The 18,611-nt window shown below is 46.7% G+C and overlaps 1 protein-coding gene across 1 annotated transcript in view; it reads right to left on the bottom strand.

Moving 5' to 3' along the window:
- LOC138521811 (E3 ubiquitin-protein ligase TRIM39-like) overlaps positions 1 to 18,611 on the bottom strand; it is a 256,777-nt gene that overhangs the window by 106,575 nt on the left and 131,591 nt on the right. Inside the window, exons 6-7 of the mRNA XM_069634927.1 lie at positions 8,067 to 8,087; positions 7,942 to 7,968 (exon numbers count right to left, since the gene is read on the bottom strand). Coding sequence (XP_069491028.1) covers positions 7,942 to 7,968; positions 8,067 to 8,087 — 48 coding nt within the window. The remainder of the gene's footprint in view (positions 1 to 7,941; positions 7,969 to 8,066; positions 8,088 to 18,611) is intronic.

Here is an 18,611-nt window from a genome sequence, read left to right as displayed (position 1 = left end):
GGGCGGTTCCACGTATTCCTAGGGAGTGGAGGCGGTCAAGGAGGATTGAGTGATTGATCGTGTCAAAGGCGGCCGATAGGTCAAGAAGGATTAGTGCGGCGCATCCCGTGGAGTCAGCTGTCATTTTAAGGTCATCCCAGATCGAGGTTAGGGTGGTTTCAGTGCCGTGAAGAGTTCTGAACCCTGATTGGGCGGGGTCTAGGAGATTGTTGGCTTCAACAAAGGCATTTAGTTGGGAGTAGGCGGTTCGGTCAATGAGTTTGGCAAGGAACCTGGTGTTTGAGATGGGGCCGTAGTTTTTGGGCTCGAGAGGGTCGAGCGAAGGTTTTTTAATTAGAGGTTTGACGTGCACCATTTTGAATGTGTCTGGAAAGATGCCGGAAGAAAGGGAGGTATTTATGATAGATCTTGCCTGTTCTCCTGCGCAGGTGGAAGCAAAAATTTCTTTAAGGGTTGTGCCTGGGCAAGGGTCCAATGGTGATCAAGATGTATTGTATTTGTATTTGTTTATTTATAACGCGCAAACCCACAGGCCCAGGGGCATCAGGGCGCAATTTGTACAAGGTTGCAAGAAAAGAACATACAGGGATATAAATTACAATAAAAGTGTGTCAAAACAGCAAAAAACAAACTTAATAATTACAAATATTACACAGGGTACAGTATCCCTAGGCTCAGCAGAGGAAGTATCCCTGAGGTAGTTGGGAGGGTAGCAACCCGGAAATCATGTAAGGGAACAGGCGGGCTGGGTAAGTAGGACAAATGTCTGACACAACTATTGCTGGTCAAAGAGCCAGGATTTGGTTTTATTCTTGAAGGTGTTGAAGGAGTCTTCAGCTCTGATGGCAGCGGGGAGGGTATTCCAAAGTTTGGAGGCTAGGACAGGGAAGCTGGTGCCTCTGGCTTTTTGGAGCTTAAACCTGGGGATAGTAAGGCAGTTAGTCTGGGCAGTTCTTAGTGGACGGGCAGTGGAGTGGCGCGAAAGCCGACTGCAGAGATAGATCGGAGCCTTGTTGGCTAGGCATTTGTGCGTGAGGGCAAGCGTTTTTAGGGAAATTCTCTGCTTCACGGGTAACCACTTAAGGCTAGTTCTGGCTTCTGAGATGTGGTGGTTATGAGGGATGTTCAGGGCTGCTCGAATTGCATTGTTCTGGGTAGTTTGGAGTTTGGATAGGTTTTCTTGGCTAGTGCCTAAATATAGAGCACTGCAGTAATCTATTTTTGCCATGATAAGTGTTCTCGCTAGTGTGACGCTATTGTGGGTGGTGAGGAAAGGTCTACAGGCTGAAATGAGTTTGCACGTGTAGGCGGAGGTGGACCTGACTGCATTAGTTTGTCTTGACAAGGATAAGGTGGAATCTAGGTAAAAGCCTAGTGTTTTGGTGTCTTTCGAGACTTGTATGGAGTTGCCGTCTATGATGAATGACTGATAGGATGGCTCAAGTTTGCTAAGGCGTTGTGAAGTACCCAGGATAAGTAGCTCCGTCTTATCGTCATTCAGACATAGCTGGTGCTGGGCCATCCAGGCTTGGATGACCAAGTAGACGTCATTGAGGGCCTTGGTGTCAGCAAGATAATCACCAGAAATGGGAATGAGTATCTGGGTGTCGTCTGCATAGTTGGTGTAGGAGACACCCAGATAATCAAGCACATCAAAGAGTGGTTTCGTGAAGATATTGTAAAGAGTAGGTGACACGCAAGAACCCTGAGGAAGACCGCAATGAATAGGGGAGGGAGCTGCGGCAGCGGAGGGTGCAAAGACCCTCATAGATCTGTTGCTCAGGAAGGATTTGATCCAGGCCGCTGCGGAGGGAGAGAAGTTGGCAGCAGAGTGGAGGTGCCTGCAAAGGATCTGGTGGTTAACCAAATCAAATGCGGCGGAGAGGTCGAGGAGTAATAGCATTGCTAATTTGCCCTTGTCCTTCAGGACTTCGATCTGAGTTCCCATGACTGGCCCGAAATCCGGATTGTCGTAGACCTAACAGATTGTTAGATTCAAGGTAGTTTTGGATCTGCAGATAAGCTGCCCGGTCCAGTATCTTCAGCAGAAATGGTACTGTAGTGATGGGTCGGAAGTTCGTGGGTATGCTTGGGTCAAGGGACGTTTTTTTTAGTAGCGGGATCACCCAGGCGTCTTTAAGGTTGTCCGGGACAATACCTGTTTCAAAGGATGAGTTAATGAAGGTTGTAATGAATGGGGCTAGGTCATGGGCGGAGTCCTTAATGATGGGGGCTGGGCACGGGTCACCTTGGCAGTTGGAAGGTTTCATCCTGAGGATGATGCTTTCTACTTCGGTGACAGTGAGCGGTGCGAAGGTGAAAGGTTTGATGTTGGCAGAGTTGGAGATGGTTTGCGGGCAGATAGAAGTTTGAGAAATTGTTCCGGTGATATTGGGCTAAAGGATTCAAATGTCAGTTGCGTAGGGGTCGCCGCTGATTGGCTGGCCGGTACGGGTGGTGGATTGCCCGGTGGCTGTAAGAGAGCCAGTTTGGTGGTTAGAGTTTTTGTCCTTTCGATAGCTGTGGAGTGAAAGTGGAGGGAGAGTGAGTCACAGCGATTGTGACGGGGTCGGGGTGGTTGTGTTACAGGCCGGATTAGTGAATTCGGAGCTAATTTTGTGAAGTTCTTTGCTTGGGTTTTTGCAGTTTAGGATTCAGGAGTTGTAGTGGGCTTTTTTTGCTTTCCGGATTTCGGCCTTGTACCGATACAGGTGATGGGCCAAGGTGGTCCTGCTCTTGTGGGTTTTCTCTTTCTGCCATTTGCGTTCTAGGTATTTGTATTTTCGTTTAGTGGTCTTCAACTCGGGAGTAAACCATCTGGGGAAAAGGCCACGGCGGGTTGATGGTTTGCATGAGGGGGTGAGCCGCATCAGAGATGCGTTGAGCCATGAATCAAAGGCCTCAGGGGTTAGTTGGTTGTTGGGACGGCAGGTTGGTGGAGGAGACTGGAGGAGTGACTCGGCTAGGTCCAGGGTGATTATTAGTTTCTTCCAGCATTTGTGTATATTCGGAGGACTAGATACGAGTACGGGAAGGGGGAGGGGGGGTCGGGTGAGTGGATGGTGATTGAGAGAATGAAATGATCGGACCAGATGATAGGGGTGGGCGGCTTTAGATGAATCAGGGTGTTGGAGCTAAAGATGGCATCAAGAGTGTGTCCTTTATAGTGAGTCGGGCCGTTTATGTGGGGTTGGAGATTAATTGCATCTAAACCGTCAACTAGTGAGTGTGTCATTGGGTTGGTGGGGATGTCGAGCCATATGTTGAAGTCTCCAAGAAGGGTGAGGTTGGGATGGTTTAGTTGGAGGGTGGCAATAGAATCGCAAAGGTTGTTTGCGAAGTGTCTAACGTAGCCGGGGGGCCTGTATATTATTAGGAAGCTGTGTGACAGCGACGGGGAGAGGGATAGTTTAATGAGGAGAGATTCGCAGGATGGAATGGAGGGTTGGTTGTCCATGATTGAGGCGCGGAAGAGGGATTTGAAGACGAATGCTACCCCCCTCCCCTGGACGGACGCTAAACTGTATGCTAAACCTTCCCAATTCCATCCAAGTAGTCAGATGCTGACAATCACAAACCTATCTAGATGCGACGCAGGCTGGCGTCCCCAATTCCCTCTTGGTTTGACACTTGTTAACATTGACTAGTATGTTAGGATGCAGTGCAGGGCAACATTTCAAATACTGTCATGGATGAAATCCAGCTGGTGGTCACAAAACTTGGGATAAGTCTATGGCAGTCTATGTTATGGGAAGGTAAGGTAGAGTGGTGGGGGCTTTTTGGTGTAGAGTAATTGCTCTACACCACACCCATGCCACACTTACAGTTCTTGTTGGTGTCTGTTAACTGCTGGCTTCATTGGCTTCCCCTGCGGACACCTGCCGACACTGTTTGGAGCCGCCATTGTAGGAGCCGCCACTGTAGGATGCGCCCTTTGCCTTAGGGCCCTTAGCCGAAGGGGCTGCTGGGCAGAGGGCTGCCCAGGGTCAGTGGGTTTGGCCAATCACCCGGCCAATCAGGCTCACGGGGCAGGCTAGGCGGCACGAGGAGGAAGGGAAGACAGGGGGAGGTTGCGGGAGGCTGGACAAACGGGAGGAAGCTGCCGCAGGTGTTGGGAGGCAGTGAGGGGCTTGCAGCCCCAAGATGGCGCTATGGAGGGGCAGGGGCAAAACATGCTTACCTGGGCTAGGATGGAACTGGCCAAGGAAGCAAAAATGCCCAGGGTTAGGCCCTCTCGGCATGGTGCTGCATGTGGCCAATAAGGGCCAGGGGGGAGGTCACGGGAGGAAGCTGCCACAGGTGTTGGGCAGTGAGGGGCCCGCAGCCCCAAGATGGTGCTATGGGGGGCATGGGCACAACACGCACACACGCTTACCTGGTCCAGGATGGAAAATACATACATACATCCATAGGAGCTAACATGCAACACCCTTTAACACTGCTAGTTTAAGAAAAGGCTTCCATTGTCTCTATGCCCGAAAAAAAAGCAAGTGTGCTCATCAGCCCTCAGCCCTCTCCCCTCTGATAACAGTGTTATATGCTGGCCCGCATCTGTGGCAAGGAGGCTGATGTGCGCATTTGAGATTACAGAGGAAGAGGCGCAATGGAAGCTTTCCTTGAAACTAACAGCTTGAACGTTTTTCTGCACAGACACCAGTAAAACGTTAACTCTACCACTTTCAGGAAAGGCTTCCCTCGCTTCTCTGCTTAACAAAAAGCAGGTGTGCACATCCCCTTCCCCTCGGTGCGAAAGAAGACATTGGGCCTCATTACGAGTCCGGCGTTAACCGAGGCGGAAAAACCGCCTGGTTAACGCCGGACTCGTATTACCATTCCGCCTCCGTGATTCCCGGAATTACCGGGGCATCACAACCCCGGCTTTCCGGGAATCACGGAGGCGGAATGGTGTAAATCCCCATTCCCATTGAGTCCTATGGGACTCAATGAGAATCGGGATCATGGAAACACCGGCAGCATCTTGTAATGCTGCCGGTGTTTCCTCGTCCGCCTGCAGGCGGGCGGTGTTAAACCCGCCAGGACAGACCTGGCGGGAACATCACCTCCCGCCTGCAGGGGTCGTGATCAGGCGGTCCGGAAACAACGGTGGCGGCGGGTTTACCGCCACCGCTATTTCCGGACCGCCACGGTCGTAATGAGGCCCATTGTTCTATGTTGCCTCGCACTTTAGTGTGTTTCAGGAAGAGCTTCTCTGCCCTCTCCAACAAGCATTGTGGGGGTTAATGCCCGTTTAGCTCAATGGCGTTGCGCGCCTGAGAGAAGGTGAAAGGATGCTATGGGTTGGGTTTTGGGTTGGAGCGGAAGGAGGCATGGAATTGTTCTTTTTCATCTGACTCGAGCCAAGTTTAACGTCTACCGGCTCGGATCTGTCCACTCTACCCAAGAAATCCATGGCTCCTCCCACTAGTAGTAGGGTTTGTAGGATGGTACGCGCCATGGTACAGGCGGAGGATCGGATTTAAATGTCAACATTTTTCAGACGTAGTTCGCAAAACTACCACACGGTGGTGCTATTGCTCATAACTTGGGAGTAAGAACGTAAACTAGACGAAGCAGGATGTTTTGGCACGGCTATTCTGGCGCGAATGATTAGGCGCGGCTGTTTGGGCACAGATGCCATTTCGGCGAGCCCAGTTAGATGCAGCAGAAGGGGCCCGGGGACTATTCGGCGCTGGCATGTGGCCGGTGACCTACTTCTACTAAAGCGCTAAACAGAATTCCACAATTGTTATGGCAATTTGTTAATATTTGTGTTTCAGCGGGTTTTGCCACTAGTTTGACACAACAGGATAGCAAGTGCGGCAAAGCGGTTGCACAGGCTGCAGAGCGACAAACTGGGGGTAAATGGGGGGGGGGATAAATGCCATTGTATCCCCCCACTTAAAATTGTGGGGGGGGGGGATTTGTCCCCTCCCTTCCTCCCCCCACCCGCCCCCCATGTCCTACGCCCATGGTACGGAAACTCTTTAGGATAGGGACAGATGGGAACCAATTACAAGGTTGGCTGTAACCCTCTGGTGCGACCGGCGGGTTGCCGCCGAGCCCGTAATACCGGTTCAGCCGCCTGGCTTCCCGGTGCCACCGGAACATTACAAGCCCCGGCGGAGCAGGAAGTCAGTCACCAGATCTTGTAAGTCCCCATTCTCATGGAGTCCTATAGGACTCCATGGGAATGGGGACTCGGAAGCACCAGCACCATTGGTTGGTGACAGTGCTTCCATGGCAACTCTGCCTGCCGGACCGCCACACTTGTAATGAGGCCTATGGGCCTTTATCCAACCCTTTTTTTTAATAAAAAATGGCTGATGTTGAACACTACCACTTTGTGTACTTCTCTGGTTTGTGACCCCTCACATATCTCTGAGCCAATCAGAAATTGGTCACTGAAAACTGAATAACTAAAATGATGAGAAAATATTATTGGAAAGTGGCTCATCATCTAAAACAACCTTAAGCGCCGGAAAAAGCTTCAATGAATCGGTGACATTAAAGGAGTGATTACGGTCCTCTGGGCTCCTATAAGGGCAGGAACCTTTGTATCTCTTTCGATTTATATTCCCCTAAAGACATTGCGACACAGAAGCAAGAGGAAAGCACTGTTGTATCCAGGCAACGTTGTTCACAGAATACGAAGCTTGTCTGAGCGCTAGTCTGTGCAAGTTTGACAAAAAGGAAAAGGACTAAGAGTAAACCAAGGGAAATAACAGAATGGATAGAGGTAGATCGTTATGTCAGGGAATGTATCCATTGTAATAAAAGTGATAAAGTACTTATCACTAGGACTCCCCCTTAGTACCATTGAGAGTGGAGACCAGACCGAGAGTTAAGGTAGCCATGGACATTGTGGGATCTTTTCACAGCATACAATCAGGGAAGAAGACTGCTTACGTGTTAATTGATTATTGCAGAATTTAATTGTTAATTGATAAGTTTGTCAGAGAAGTAACTACAGACACAGTAATTTAATTTCTACAAAAGGTATTTCACAGGAAGGGTGCTCCTTAGGAGTTACAGATAATGGGACACAGTTTGTGTCCATGAAAATGGTATATCTCAGAGATGATGACAGTGAGCCTATCACCATGCCGTTGTACCATCTCAGGCCAATGGGCTTGTCGAGAGGTTCTATAAGGTGGTTGGTAGCTTTGTTCAAACCTTGATGTGAGGGAAGAACTGGTTGCAATGTTGTATGCATACAGGGTGAGAAAGCATCCCAGCAAATATGAGTGACAATTCTGATTTGGTCAGGAGGAGGAAGGCTGCGATGAAAAAAAGTCTGAGATAGGCAGGAGTGAAAGTGGGAGATTAGTGAAAATCAAGACGCCGGTGGATGTCCATATAACGGAGTCAACATTTAGCAGACCTGTCAAAGTATCAAAGGTCGCCAGCTCAAGTGTTTTGACTAGGGATGGCCGTTGGTAGGGTTTGGGTTGAGTTGCCAAAGTTAACCATTAGTATTATTTCTGTTCACTTTTGTTATTGTTGACAGGAGGAAGATGTGCTATCTCCCGCCCTATCTTCCCTTTCAATTCCTCTCCCCCCTCACCCAATTCATGTTATTACGGTTGATCGGAGGGAGATGTGTTATGTTCCCATATTGAACTTGGAATTCAGAATTGCATCTTTTGTGTACAGAACCCGAGAGGGATACAGCTGGAAGAACGACTGGTTAGAGAAGGGGGAGGGCGGTGCCCATCTGATGTACATTTAATAAATACATGAAACTTCACCTGTCGTTGTGTGCCTGCTTTACATCACACCCAAGGAACAAGGATATAACTACTGCTCTGTCACTCATGTTCCTGTCCTGTGACTAAGTGTCACTGGAGGGGACTCATGCCGCATCACCTCACTGTGAATTTTGAGATCCAGGAGGAGGCCCGATGGAGGGTTAGAGTTTGGGACTGGTGGTCATGTACTCACGTTCCCAGGATTTCGCATATATCCATTCTGAAAGAAGAAAAGTAAGGGTTTGTGAAATTAGACAAACCAGCGAAACATTGAAGTAAGTTCAATACAAATTATGTATTACTGTTAATCAAACTTACCCATTTCTGCAGGCAATGTTTCTGTAGTAAAAGAAAAACAAGTGATGCATTAGATTCAAACATTTTTACTACAAAACATAACCCTGCTCTTAATGTAATGCCTCGCCTCTAGCTCTCACCACTTCACCTCCACTCCCTGCCCTTTTACCTAGTGTCTGCCCTCCAGCACTTCACCCTGCACTCCCTAAACATTTTTACTACAAAACATAACACTGCCCTTAACTTAATGCCTCCCCTCTAGCTCTCACCACTTCACCTCCACTCCCTGCCCTTTTACCTAGTGTCTGCCCTCCAGCACTTCACCCTGCACTCCATGCCCTTCAACTAATGCCTCCCCTGCAGCTCCCGCCACTGAACCCCTGCATTCCCGGTCCTTTACGTAATGCTTCCACTCTAGCTCCTCCCACTGCACCCTGCCCTTTACCAAATGCCTTCCCTCCATCTCCAAGCATTGTGCTGAGCACACCCTGTTCATCACATAATGCCTCCCACCCAGCTCCCACCACTGCACCCCCCTTCCTGCCCCTCATCTAATTCCTCCCCTCCTCTGCCTGCTACTGCACCCCCCACTACCTTGGGTGTCCAACTGTCATTTTTTGGCTTGTACTCTGTCTCCCCACTGCCCGCCCGCAGAGATCTCACTCTTTCAGAGCTTAACATTCTCAGCACACAGTAAAGGACCACGGAAAAGGGCATTACAATCACAGATAATGCAGCCTCTTTATTGGATCAGGCATTTCATGCCACTATATCTGATAAAGGACCTCCTATTTTGAACCCAATACTGGCTCAGTGTCCTCATAAGCAATACTTCAGGGGGATTTAAAAGTAACATCCAAGGTATTGCATTAACCCCTACCTGTGCATCTCTCAAATCCAAACGATTGCAATTGACTGCATTGGGAGGGTAACATCATGCATTGGAAAGTACCTTATTACCCCAACACCACAAGACCTAAAGGCGGTTAATGCTAGGTTTCAGGCACTAGCCAACCGTAAAGTTAAATTATTATCTAAGCCAGTCCAAGTGGTGATTGCCCCAGAAAACCTGGCGTGGGACCCTTCTCAAGTGGCCAGGGGAAGGCAGACACTTCCCGATGCTGACCCTGGGGTGGTGTTCTGTGGGAGGATCACATGGGGGGCGGGGAGCAGGCCAGGAAGAATGGGGAAACCTCTTCAATAACTTTCCCACAGATCCCACTATCCTAATGGCTAATTGTAAAGTTGAAACTATGAAAAGGCGTGAATTAGACATTGGGGACTTTGTCCCACAATGCCAAGAGTACTGGGACGAAGAAGAGGGATACAGATGCTTTGAACTGCAAGTTGCAGATCATTAAGGTTAATGACTCACCTGAGGGAGACAGAGGCATAAAAGGCCCCCTCAGGTGCAGGCCGAAGAGAGTTGCAGCAGTAGTACGAGGAGGAGTGATTGTTTTGACTCCACAGCAAGATTGCAGCTAAAGGAAAGCAGAGATGCCGGAACCACCAACTTTTGCTATACGGATGCCGGTTCTACGAGGGTCTCTTCCTTCGCGGACTGTGTGCAGAGGTCGTGCTTCAGGAAGTGTTTTATATGACAGCTTTCCCCCTGGGGATCATGTTGGCAGAGATTGTGCAGCGGGAAGCGTGAAGTGGGAACGCTCCCAAAGCAGAACAGACTCGGGTCGCAGGCGAGCCCTGACAGCCTGTGGAGCAAGGAACGCTCCAATTTCGAAAGGCGCACCACAAAGAAAAACAGGCAGTTTTCCAGTCTGCATGAATCAGAAGAAGCAGAGAGCACACTGGCAGCCAATTGAGCCGACACGCAAGCCAAACCCAGTGAGTTCACTTAACACTGTGACCCCGGAGCGCTCTGTGATCGCCTTCTAACCGAATGCAGGCCTTTTGAATACAGAACTAATGAAAAGAAAACCAAGTGGCAGAAAAGTACATACTGTATGAATCGAACTGGTGAGAAGCTAAGAGATTTATGTTGAATGTCACGTTGATACAGGGGAAGAAGTGGCATAATCATTGTAAATGTAAAGGTCAGAACAATTGCCAACACCACCCAAGGGCAATATTTCTAGAACCCAAAACCAACAAATACTGCCAAAGCCAAAAGAGGGCAATAGTGACCCTAGTTGAAGGGAACCAACATTGCCAAACTCAAAAGGGGGAAGTTAAGAAACCAGCTGTGTATGTACCCTATTGTAAAAGAAACAGAGGCAATAGAAAGAACTGACCTGTACATACATTCCATAAGCCAAATAAGAGCAGAAGTGGGAGAAGCCCAGTATCAGCACTTGGGTAATGCCAAAGTGGGAAAACAAGAGTGGCAGGAAAGCTACCCTTCTGACAGAAGGGCCATGAGGAGAGGTGCATAACCTGCATTGCATGTGGCAATCACAAGTGTGGAACATAAAGCACCAATGTGTCTCATGTTTTCCCAGAAGTAGTAGTCAACACTGAAGTTGTGGAAAATCCAAGACCATCAATTTTATAAAGCAGAACTGTGCCACAGAAATACTTGTAGTAGTTGTAGTAGTAGTAGTAGTAGTTTCACATTGTCCAGGCAGGAGAGTACACCAGGGCAAAGGACTTTTGTAATATAGGCCTGGCAGGTGAGTAGACGAGGCGGAACTCTTTGAAGTATTGTGGTATTACTGAAAGTGTTGAAGTGATGGCCAGACTACCAAAGCTCATGATTAATTGTTGTGAAATGATCTTGACTAATCAACATTATTTATTAGAGCGCATTATGAACTATGGCAGAATCATCCTGACAGAAGTATTTTCGCTGACATAAATGCACTATGGAAGCACATCCTTTTGTTGCCAAGAAGTCATTGCAGGTGAGAGTGCATTGTGGACTATTGCTGAATCAATATGACAGAAGTCTTTTTGTTGACATTTATATACTGTCGAATAACTGTTTGGTACCAAGAGGTTGTTGTTGTGTGGAACGCTCTACCACCAGTGGAGAGCCAAAAGGATTATGGACATTTTTTGTTAATTCACACGTGGTAGACTTACCAGGGAAGAGGAACTTTATTTGAACTTTGTTGTGCTACAGGATTTCCTTATCCTTTTGAATCATTGACTGAGATCTTGATCGACTCTGGGGAAGGGGGAATGCACCCAGATTACAAGGTGGAACTATTATTAGGTCTTACAGATCAATGTTCATTGTTATTATGTTTAAATGTTATGCATTACGTTGAGTTAATTGTATGCACAAGTGTGAGGGATGGAATCCTTTTGTTACAGTGTTTCGTTTAGCTTGTTTTATAGGTACGGAAATCCTCCTTAGGCTAGGGGTCGGAGTTTAATAAAACGGCATCTGTTGAAAAACCTTCAAAGTTGTCCCCTTCACATTTTTAACCCCTTGCATTGTCTAGAAGCCTGGGGAAGCCGATTTAGCCTGGGACATTGTTGGCCAGACTGTTGGGTCATGTGATGAATCGGACTATGTCATCTGTGGTGAATCCGGCAGGGTCATCAATGATCCCTAGCCTAAAGTCTCCTCCCTTGTGTCCCGGGGAAGGCAGCCGGTACCTGATCCTGAGGGTGGCATTATGGGAGAGGATCACATGGGAGGAGATAGTCGTCAGGGATAAGTGGTGACTCCCTTAGGAGAGATGCAGTATTCGTTTTTTGTGAAGCTGAATATCCTATAATCCCCAACTATCTGATGGCATGCTGCCACTAGGCAAAACCTACATAGGTTCAAGCACAAAAGATAATATAAGAAACCACCTAAACAGAATAGGTTTTCCACTTTGGGAATATATGTGTCACATGTGGTAACTGCAATGGTCCTTGTCTTGGCAAAAAATCCTAAACTTAATGTTATTGCACATAATGTTCACATGATAACTTCTGCTTTCTCTAACCATCAGTTGAAAAGAAATACCTTGGGGAAGTCTAAAAACATGGACTTCAATGACCAGAATGGCTATGGTACTGGTACAAGGAAGAGGAGTGAAGAGTTAATAAGGATCAATAGTAATGTCAAGCTGACCGTGCAGTCTAGTTGTTTCTATTCTAATCAGCTGAGCGGGATATTTAAATCAAAAACACAGCCGCAGGTGAGGAAGGCGGCAGTAGCAGTGGAAGCAGAAGTGAAGGTGACGCAGTCAAAGAAGTTGCAGGCTGCTGCAGAGTGTGCGCTGTGGGGGACTGAGCAAGAATTCCAGCTGAGAGGCAGAAGTGCTCCCAAGTGATGGAGGACTGCTCCAGCAGACCGGAGTACCCAAAAACCCGGTGGAACATGGCGAGTTCCCAGGAAGCGGAGCGTAAGCAGTGGCAGCCGCGGGAGAACTGTTGACGGTGCTTGCGGACCAGAGAGGGTCTGACAATGCACCAAGGCCCTACATGCATCAATACCGCACCACAGCACCAACAGATGCTGAAAGAAGCTGGAGAATCAACCGAGAGAGGTAACCACGGGGCACTCCGTAAGCGACAATTACAATTCAGAGAATTGTGAATACTGGCCAAATAGAAAAGAAGGGCAAAAAGGGTGCAATTCTCCTCACATGGGACATCTTGTTTGGGGGAAACCTGAACACACATTGCCAGAAGCAAACAAACAGGCAAACATTGTACAGTTCTCCTCATATTAGATGTTGGTGGGGAGAAACCCGGAACGAACATTGCCAAAAGCAGAGAAACCATTGATAGTTGTGTGGAGTTCAAACCATTGCTGGCAGGCGAGTAAACCAGGAGAGAAACAAGTGGTATTAAGTCGACGTCCATTCCTGGCAGGCAAGTAGACCAGGAAAGGAACCCGTTACAGTTGCTTTCAAGCAGAAAACCTTGTGGTTATGAAGAAAGTGGTGTATGAAGTTGAAAACCAAGTCCTGGCCAGCGAGTAAAACCAGGAAAGGATCAGTTGTTTTAAAGAAGAGAACTTTGTTATAAAAGGGTTGTATGTAAAGTTGAAACCATTCCTGGCAGGCCAGTTAACCAGGAAAGGAGCAGTAACCTTCAAGAAGAAACCTTTGTTGCTATAAAGAGTAATGATGAAAGAACATTTACCTCATTACTTTATCCTTCTGACAAGCTATTGTGTAACAAGAGACATTTGCTGTGCTGTCCTGACAGAAGTATTCTATGGAAAGGATAGTTGTAACATTATCCCAAGTAATCATTTTGGGGCATCTTGGAAAGAATAGTTTGAGGAAGAAACAGGCGCTTTGGTTGAAGATACCTTTTCTTTACCCATTTGAAAGAACTGTTGGATGAGAGCGACATTTTTCATTGAACTGAACAGAACATTGTTGAAACAGAACTCTTTCAAAAGTCTCCCTGGGAAGGGAATCGAACCCTGGTCGCAATGATTGCTTTATGGCAAATCAAAGTTAGAAGCGTTGCACATTTTGGTTAAACTAAAAACAGACATTTACCTTATGCACTTTGATTGTATGTATTAGTGTCAGGGTGAGATATATTTGGACACAAGCTCATCTTTCTTTAGCTTTTAGTTTGGTAGATAGGAACATTCTGGTTATGATACGGACAGCTACGCGTTTAACCCATCGCCTTTTAATTTAAATAAATATATCAAATGTTGAGGAAACTACAACTTTGTATCAGTCTCTCATTTCCGATTCTTCACACATCACTCCTTTTCCCTCAGGTAGCCTCTTCCCGTGTGGCCAGGGGATGCAGCCGCTACCGGACCCTGACGGCGACTATATGAGGGAGGATTACATGGGGGAGGCCACCCCCGGAGGGAGTGGGGGGGGCATTGATGATATGAAATTGTTACAGGAAGTCACATACACACCCCCCCGTTCCCTTTTAGGGATGTCCTTTCACATCGTCATGCCCTGATGGCATACTGTAACAATCTTCCCCAACCACTTGCCAGAGCTACTTCAGGCACTCCCCAATATTACAGCAAGTGCAATATGTCAATAACTGAGATGAGGAAGAGGCAGGGAGCAATGCAGATTACTCCCAATGAGATTCAACAGCGACTTCCTCAATATTATACCAACAACGACATGACGAGAAAGAAAGATGGGGTAATGAGGATGACTAAGACCAGGAAACCAACGCAGAGGTCTAGTCTCTGGAAGCTGCGTAATCATGCCGGGAGATTTCAATCTGCCACAGCTGACAACAGCGAGAGGGAAGTGCGGAGGCTGAGTGTTACCGCAACCTGTGCCAACATCCATTGAAACGCTGAGCAAGGATACACCGTAGGAAGCGGTGTGAAGGTGGAGCCTAACTGTGTGAAGAGAAACCAGGCTTCAGAAAGCCTGCCACCTGAAACCGTGAGGCAGCGGGAGCCGTGCACGTTGAAGCAGGACACAGCGAAGGTACAGAAGCTAACGGGAGGCATGCCAAGCCAGAAACTGGAGTGGAATAGAGGTGAGAACCGCAAGGAACACTTAAAGCACCCGGTAAACCCAGGGAAGACAGACAGGTTATCGGGTTACCCGATAGTGTATGTCATGTAACGCAAGACAGGCAAAGTGAAGTTTGAGAAGAGAATGATACATTTCTGAACCGTGCCACGGAGGGGTCGCAGAACCCATGTGTAAAGTGGAAAGCAAATAATGAAGCGAACAGTGTGAAATAAGAGTCAATAAACCAGTATTGGGCGAATATCATTTTATGGATAAGAGTAAAGGAAATGAAATACAAGTCCAGAGTATACCAGTCAAGGTCAAGTGTTTGAAAGATACTGTATAGAAGTACTGGCAGGAGAGTTTACCAGGCAAAGCCAAGAGTGTGTAATAAAATACAAAGGAGAGAATCTCAAGCATTCCCTTGATATTGTGAGTTGTTAAGGTGGAAATGAACCTGGCAGGGAAGTATACCAGGTGACCTATGCGTCTGGGACCCACCTCCAAATTGTAACATAGTGACGAGGGAAATCCAGGAACGACACATGCCTTTGGGATCTTCAACAGTCTTGAATGTAAAGAGGAACCTGGGGAAGGAAGACATCCCCCTGGAACTGTGAACACACCAAGAGGGGGGAGTCACACTCTTGGGTTACAAGGAACTTGATTATTCTTTGTGCATTTTTTTGTTGTGGTGAAAAGGAGCCATCCACTGGTACTATGAACCTTATCCACTTGGTACTTTTGTGTTGGGTTTATACCTTTGTGTTGGATTTGAGCATATTTTTTTTTACCTTGAGAACCAGCGACTATCTCCTTTACACCTTGGAGTTAGTTTTAGAGTGTGAGGGCCGTAATAGGACTTCGGTCACGCGACAGATTTTGCTTTTTGGACATCTTGACAAGAGACAGAGCCATCCGTTTTTGGTTGAGGTAGGGAAATACCGCCTAGATTAGGGATAGTGAGACATTTTTCCAACTCCTCTTTATTTAATCAATGTATATGACCACAAACATAAGCCCTGTGTCCGTGTCTGCATCCTGGCTCCTCACAGTCACGAGTACGGTCAGACCTGTATTTAAACTATTCAGAGGCCGAAGGGATCCCCTTTGCATCACTCTCAGGATATAAATAATGTCTTATCTGCCTTTTTGTAGTCCTCTACTCACTCATCAGGAAACATGGTCTACTGAGGCTGTAAAGATGGATTTTCAGAATCAGCCTTTTGGACATTTTCGAGAGGCCACCTTATTCTGGTGAACAGGGCAACACTAATGTCTAGGCAAACTATCAATGTAGAGTGACTGGAAAGTACAGATTAGATGCAGTGGTGAGGGATTCAGTTTAGCTCACACAGAGCAGTCCTAATAACTCATGGTAGGCAGAAAGTATACAAATACAGTAATATTTATTAAGCCTTGAAACAGCTCTTATCGATGAAAATAAGTAAGCAAAACTACTAAACGTACACTTTCAACATAAGTCCATCTGTCATTACGAGCTCCAACTAATGGTATAGGACAACAGCCCTTTCAGTTATGGCTGCAGAACAACTTAGTTTCCATTGATGGAAGAGGAGGGTAAAATTGACAGGTGTAGTACCAGATCGGTCTGTTCACAACAATACCTCTGACCGAAATAAGAAGAACAAGTTACTCCCTTACCTGGTAACGTTCTTTCGATGGGATGGTCCGACGACGTATTCCATATCTATGACGGTAATCACCACAGCAGAGCAGAGCTGTGGTGATTACCGTCATAGATATGGAATACGTCGGAGGACCCAATCCCCTCGAAATTATTTTTTCAATATCCTTTTTCCAATGAAAAAAGGCTTTTGGGCTTGTGTCTTTATATTAACACCTTTGTGGTTTATTTTGTCTGTATTATATTTTTTAAGTTGTATTCCGCACTTATCCAAAATAAAATGGTAGAAGACTGGTTCTCCTTTTATTGCCCCCTTTTAACTGCACCCTCTTCCCCTTCTTAAATGACTTGTGTCAATCCTTCCATTTGCCCTTTTTAGGAGTTATTCTGACTTACTGACAATTACATATTTACAGTTTAATGTTCCAATTAATCTTTTTTCACACCACTATTTATTTTGCTGAATTTGATGAGTTGATTTACAACTTAACGAATGCATTATCAGCAAAAATGTACATGCATTTAGTTTGTTCATCCAGTCATGGATGACCAGTTAATTTCTTTTAAATCAACCACACAAAGAATATGTTTTTGCTTCTCAGGAAACCCACCAAACACTCAGCCAATCATGGCTAACTAACATGGACCTCGAAGAGTTCACGCCAAAGCTATCCCCAAATGACAAAAATGCCCAGACAGCTTCGTAGCAACTAGCATGACTGCACAAAATCAAACCTTCCTGTCCACTCAGATGTGAGGCCTGCAGTAGTCCCAAGTTCTAGTCCACCTGGACGTGGACCCCTACCTCCTTCTCAACACTCGCACCACAAAAATCATCTGCATCAAACAGTTTGACCACATTTCCCACAAACCTTGATACCAGCCTGAATAATCTTTAAAATAGCCTTTATCATATACAAGGCTGTGGCAACCCAGCAAGGAATTTGTCAAATTGGGATGCCAGATCAATTCCAGATGGCAAACCGTTGAAAGGCTGGAAATAAACAAATGTCAAAAAGCAGATCTTCTTTCATTATGCATCAGCACTATGGAATACGATCCTAACCCACCTCTGCACAGCACCATTATGCCTGAAATTTAAGAAAATAAAAAGAAGCTATTTAAGGCATTCTCCAAACTCAGTGCACAGGTAATAGCAGTCAGGTGATACAGTACTCACCCACCAGGCAGCCAGCCTCACCCTGACTCAATCACTGATGCACTCCATTGCTCGTTATGTAGGGTTTGAAGTATGCATGTACAAGAATACAGGTTTCCAACTTGCTTGCCTGGTAAGTGTGTTCAGCGACCCATTCTGCGCCTGTTTGAGCATTTTTATTTCTGCTTTTCCTTCTATTATTTACCATCATCTGCCTCTGTTTGAACATGTTATTTCATTCATTTTTATTTATTTTGCCGGCTCTGCCTCTGTGAGCCCTCCCAGCAGCCTACCCAGCACGCTTCCTGGTTTCTCCCCATCCCTGAACACTGATTGGCTTGTGTGGCTTACTTAGGATACCCACTCAAGGCAGCCTGTGGCCGGGCAGCCCAGGTCAAGGGCCCCAAGGCAAAGGGCAGCTTCCAAAGAAGCAGCTCCAGTGCCTGTGTTCGCCCGAGAAGACTAAAGCCTGCCACAGTCAACCAGCAGTGACATATAAGGTAAGTGTGGTCCAGGCGGGGAGTACAACCATTACTTTACTCCAGTAAAGCCTGACCACTCTTATTACCTACTAGAACACAGACCACTAGTGTTAGTCAGCCACATTTCGCATTTAGCCCAATTGTGTTACTTAGTCATGTCAAACCTTTAGCCCACCTTTGTTAGTAAGCCATTTGTCGGCCACCTGTGTTAGTGAGCCATAATCTTGCATTTGGCCTATTTATTTGAATTTATAAAGCGCCCAGCGGCCGAGGGCATCATGGCGCCGTTACAAAATATTCACTTATGACATGGTACATCTAATTCATAGGCAGTGGTACAGGTAAAAAAGAAACACGACAGCGTTACAGGGTTACATAGGAGCAGTATTAGAGGCAGTACATTTGGCAATAGACTAGTTGAAGAGATTAGTTTTTAGCACCTTCTGAAGGTTGTGAGGGATTTTTCATTTCTTAGGTTACGTGGGAGCACATTCCAAGCTTTTGGTGCTAGGACTTCAAAGCTTGTGCCGCCTGCTTTGGGCATGTTGAAGGCTGGGACAGAAAACAAGCGAGCGTATTGATCGCGTATTGGTCTGTGTGCTGGGGCTTGGTGAATTCTTTCTGCTAGGTATGCAGGGGCTGTCAGGGCAAGGCATCTGTGGGTGATAGTGAGGGCCTTAAATGTAATGCGTTCCTTGATAGGGAGCCAGTGGGCGTCTTTCCTTGCTTGTGTGATGTGCTCTCTCCTCGTGATGCTGAGGGCGGCTCTGAGGGCACTGTTTTGTGCCATTTGAAGTCTGTTGACGTTATTTGCAGAAGTGCCTAGGAGTAAAATGTTACAGTAGTCGAGTTTTGCGCCAATTGTAGCTCTCGCTATGTTAAGGCAGTTTTTTGTTGATTGGTGGTTTTACC

Source organism: Ambystoma mexicanum, chromosome 13 (assembly GCF_040938575.1).
Source record: "Ambystoma mexicanum isolate Mex_15411 chromosome 13, UKY_AmexF1_1, whole genome shotgun sequence".
Taxonomy (NCBI): domain Eukaryota; kingdom Metazoa; phylum Chordata; class Amphibia; order Caudata; family Ambystomatidae; genus Ambystoma; species Ambystoma mexicanum.
The sequence above is the reverse complement of the archived record's forward strand: the minus strand, read 5'-3'. Positions and strand labels throughout refer to the sequence as shown.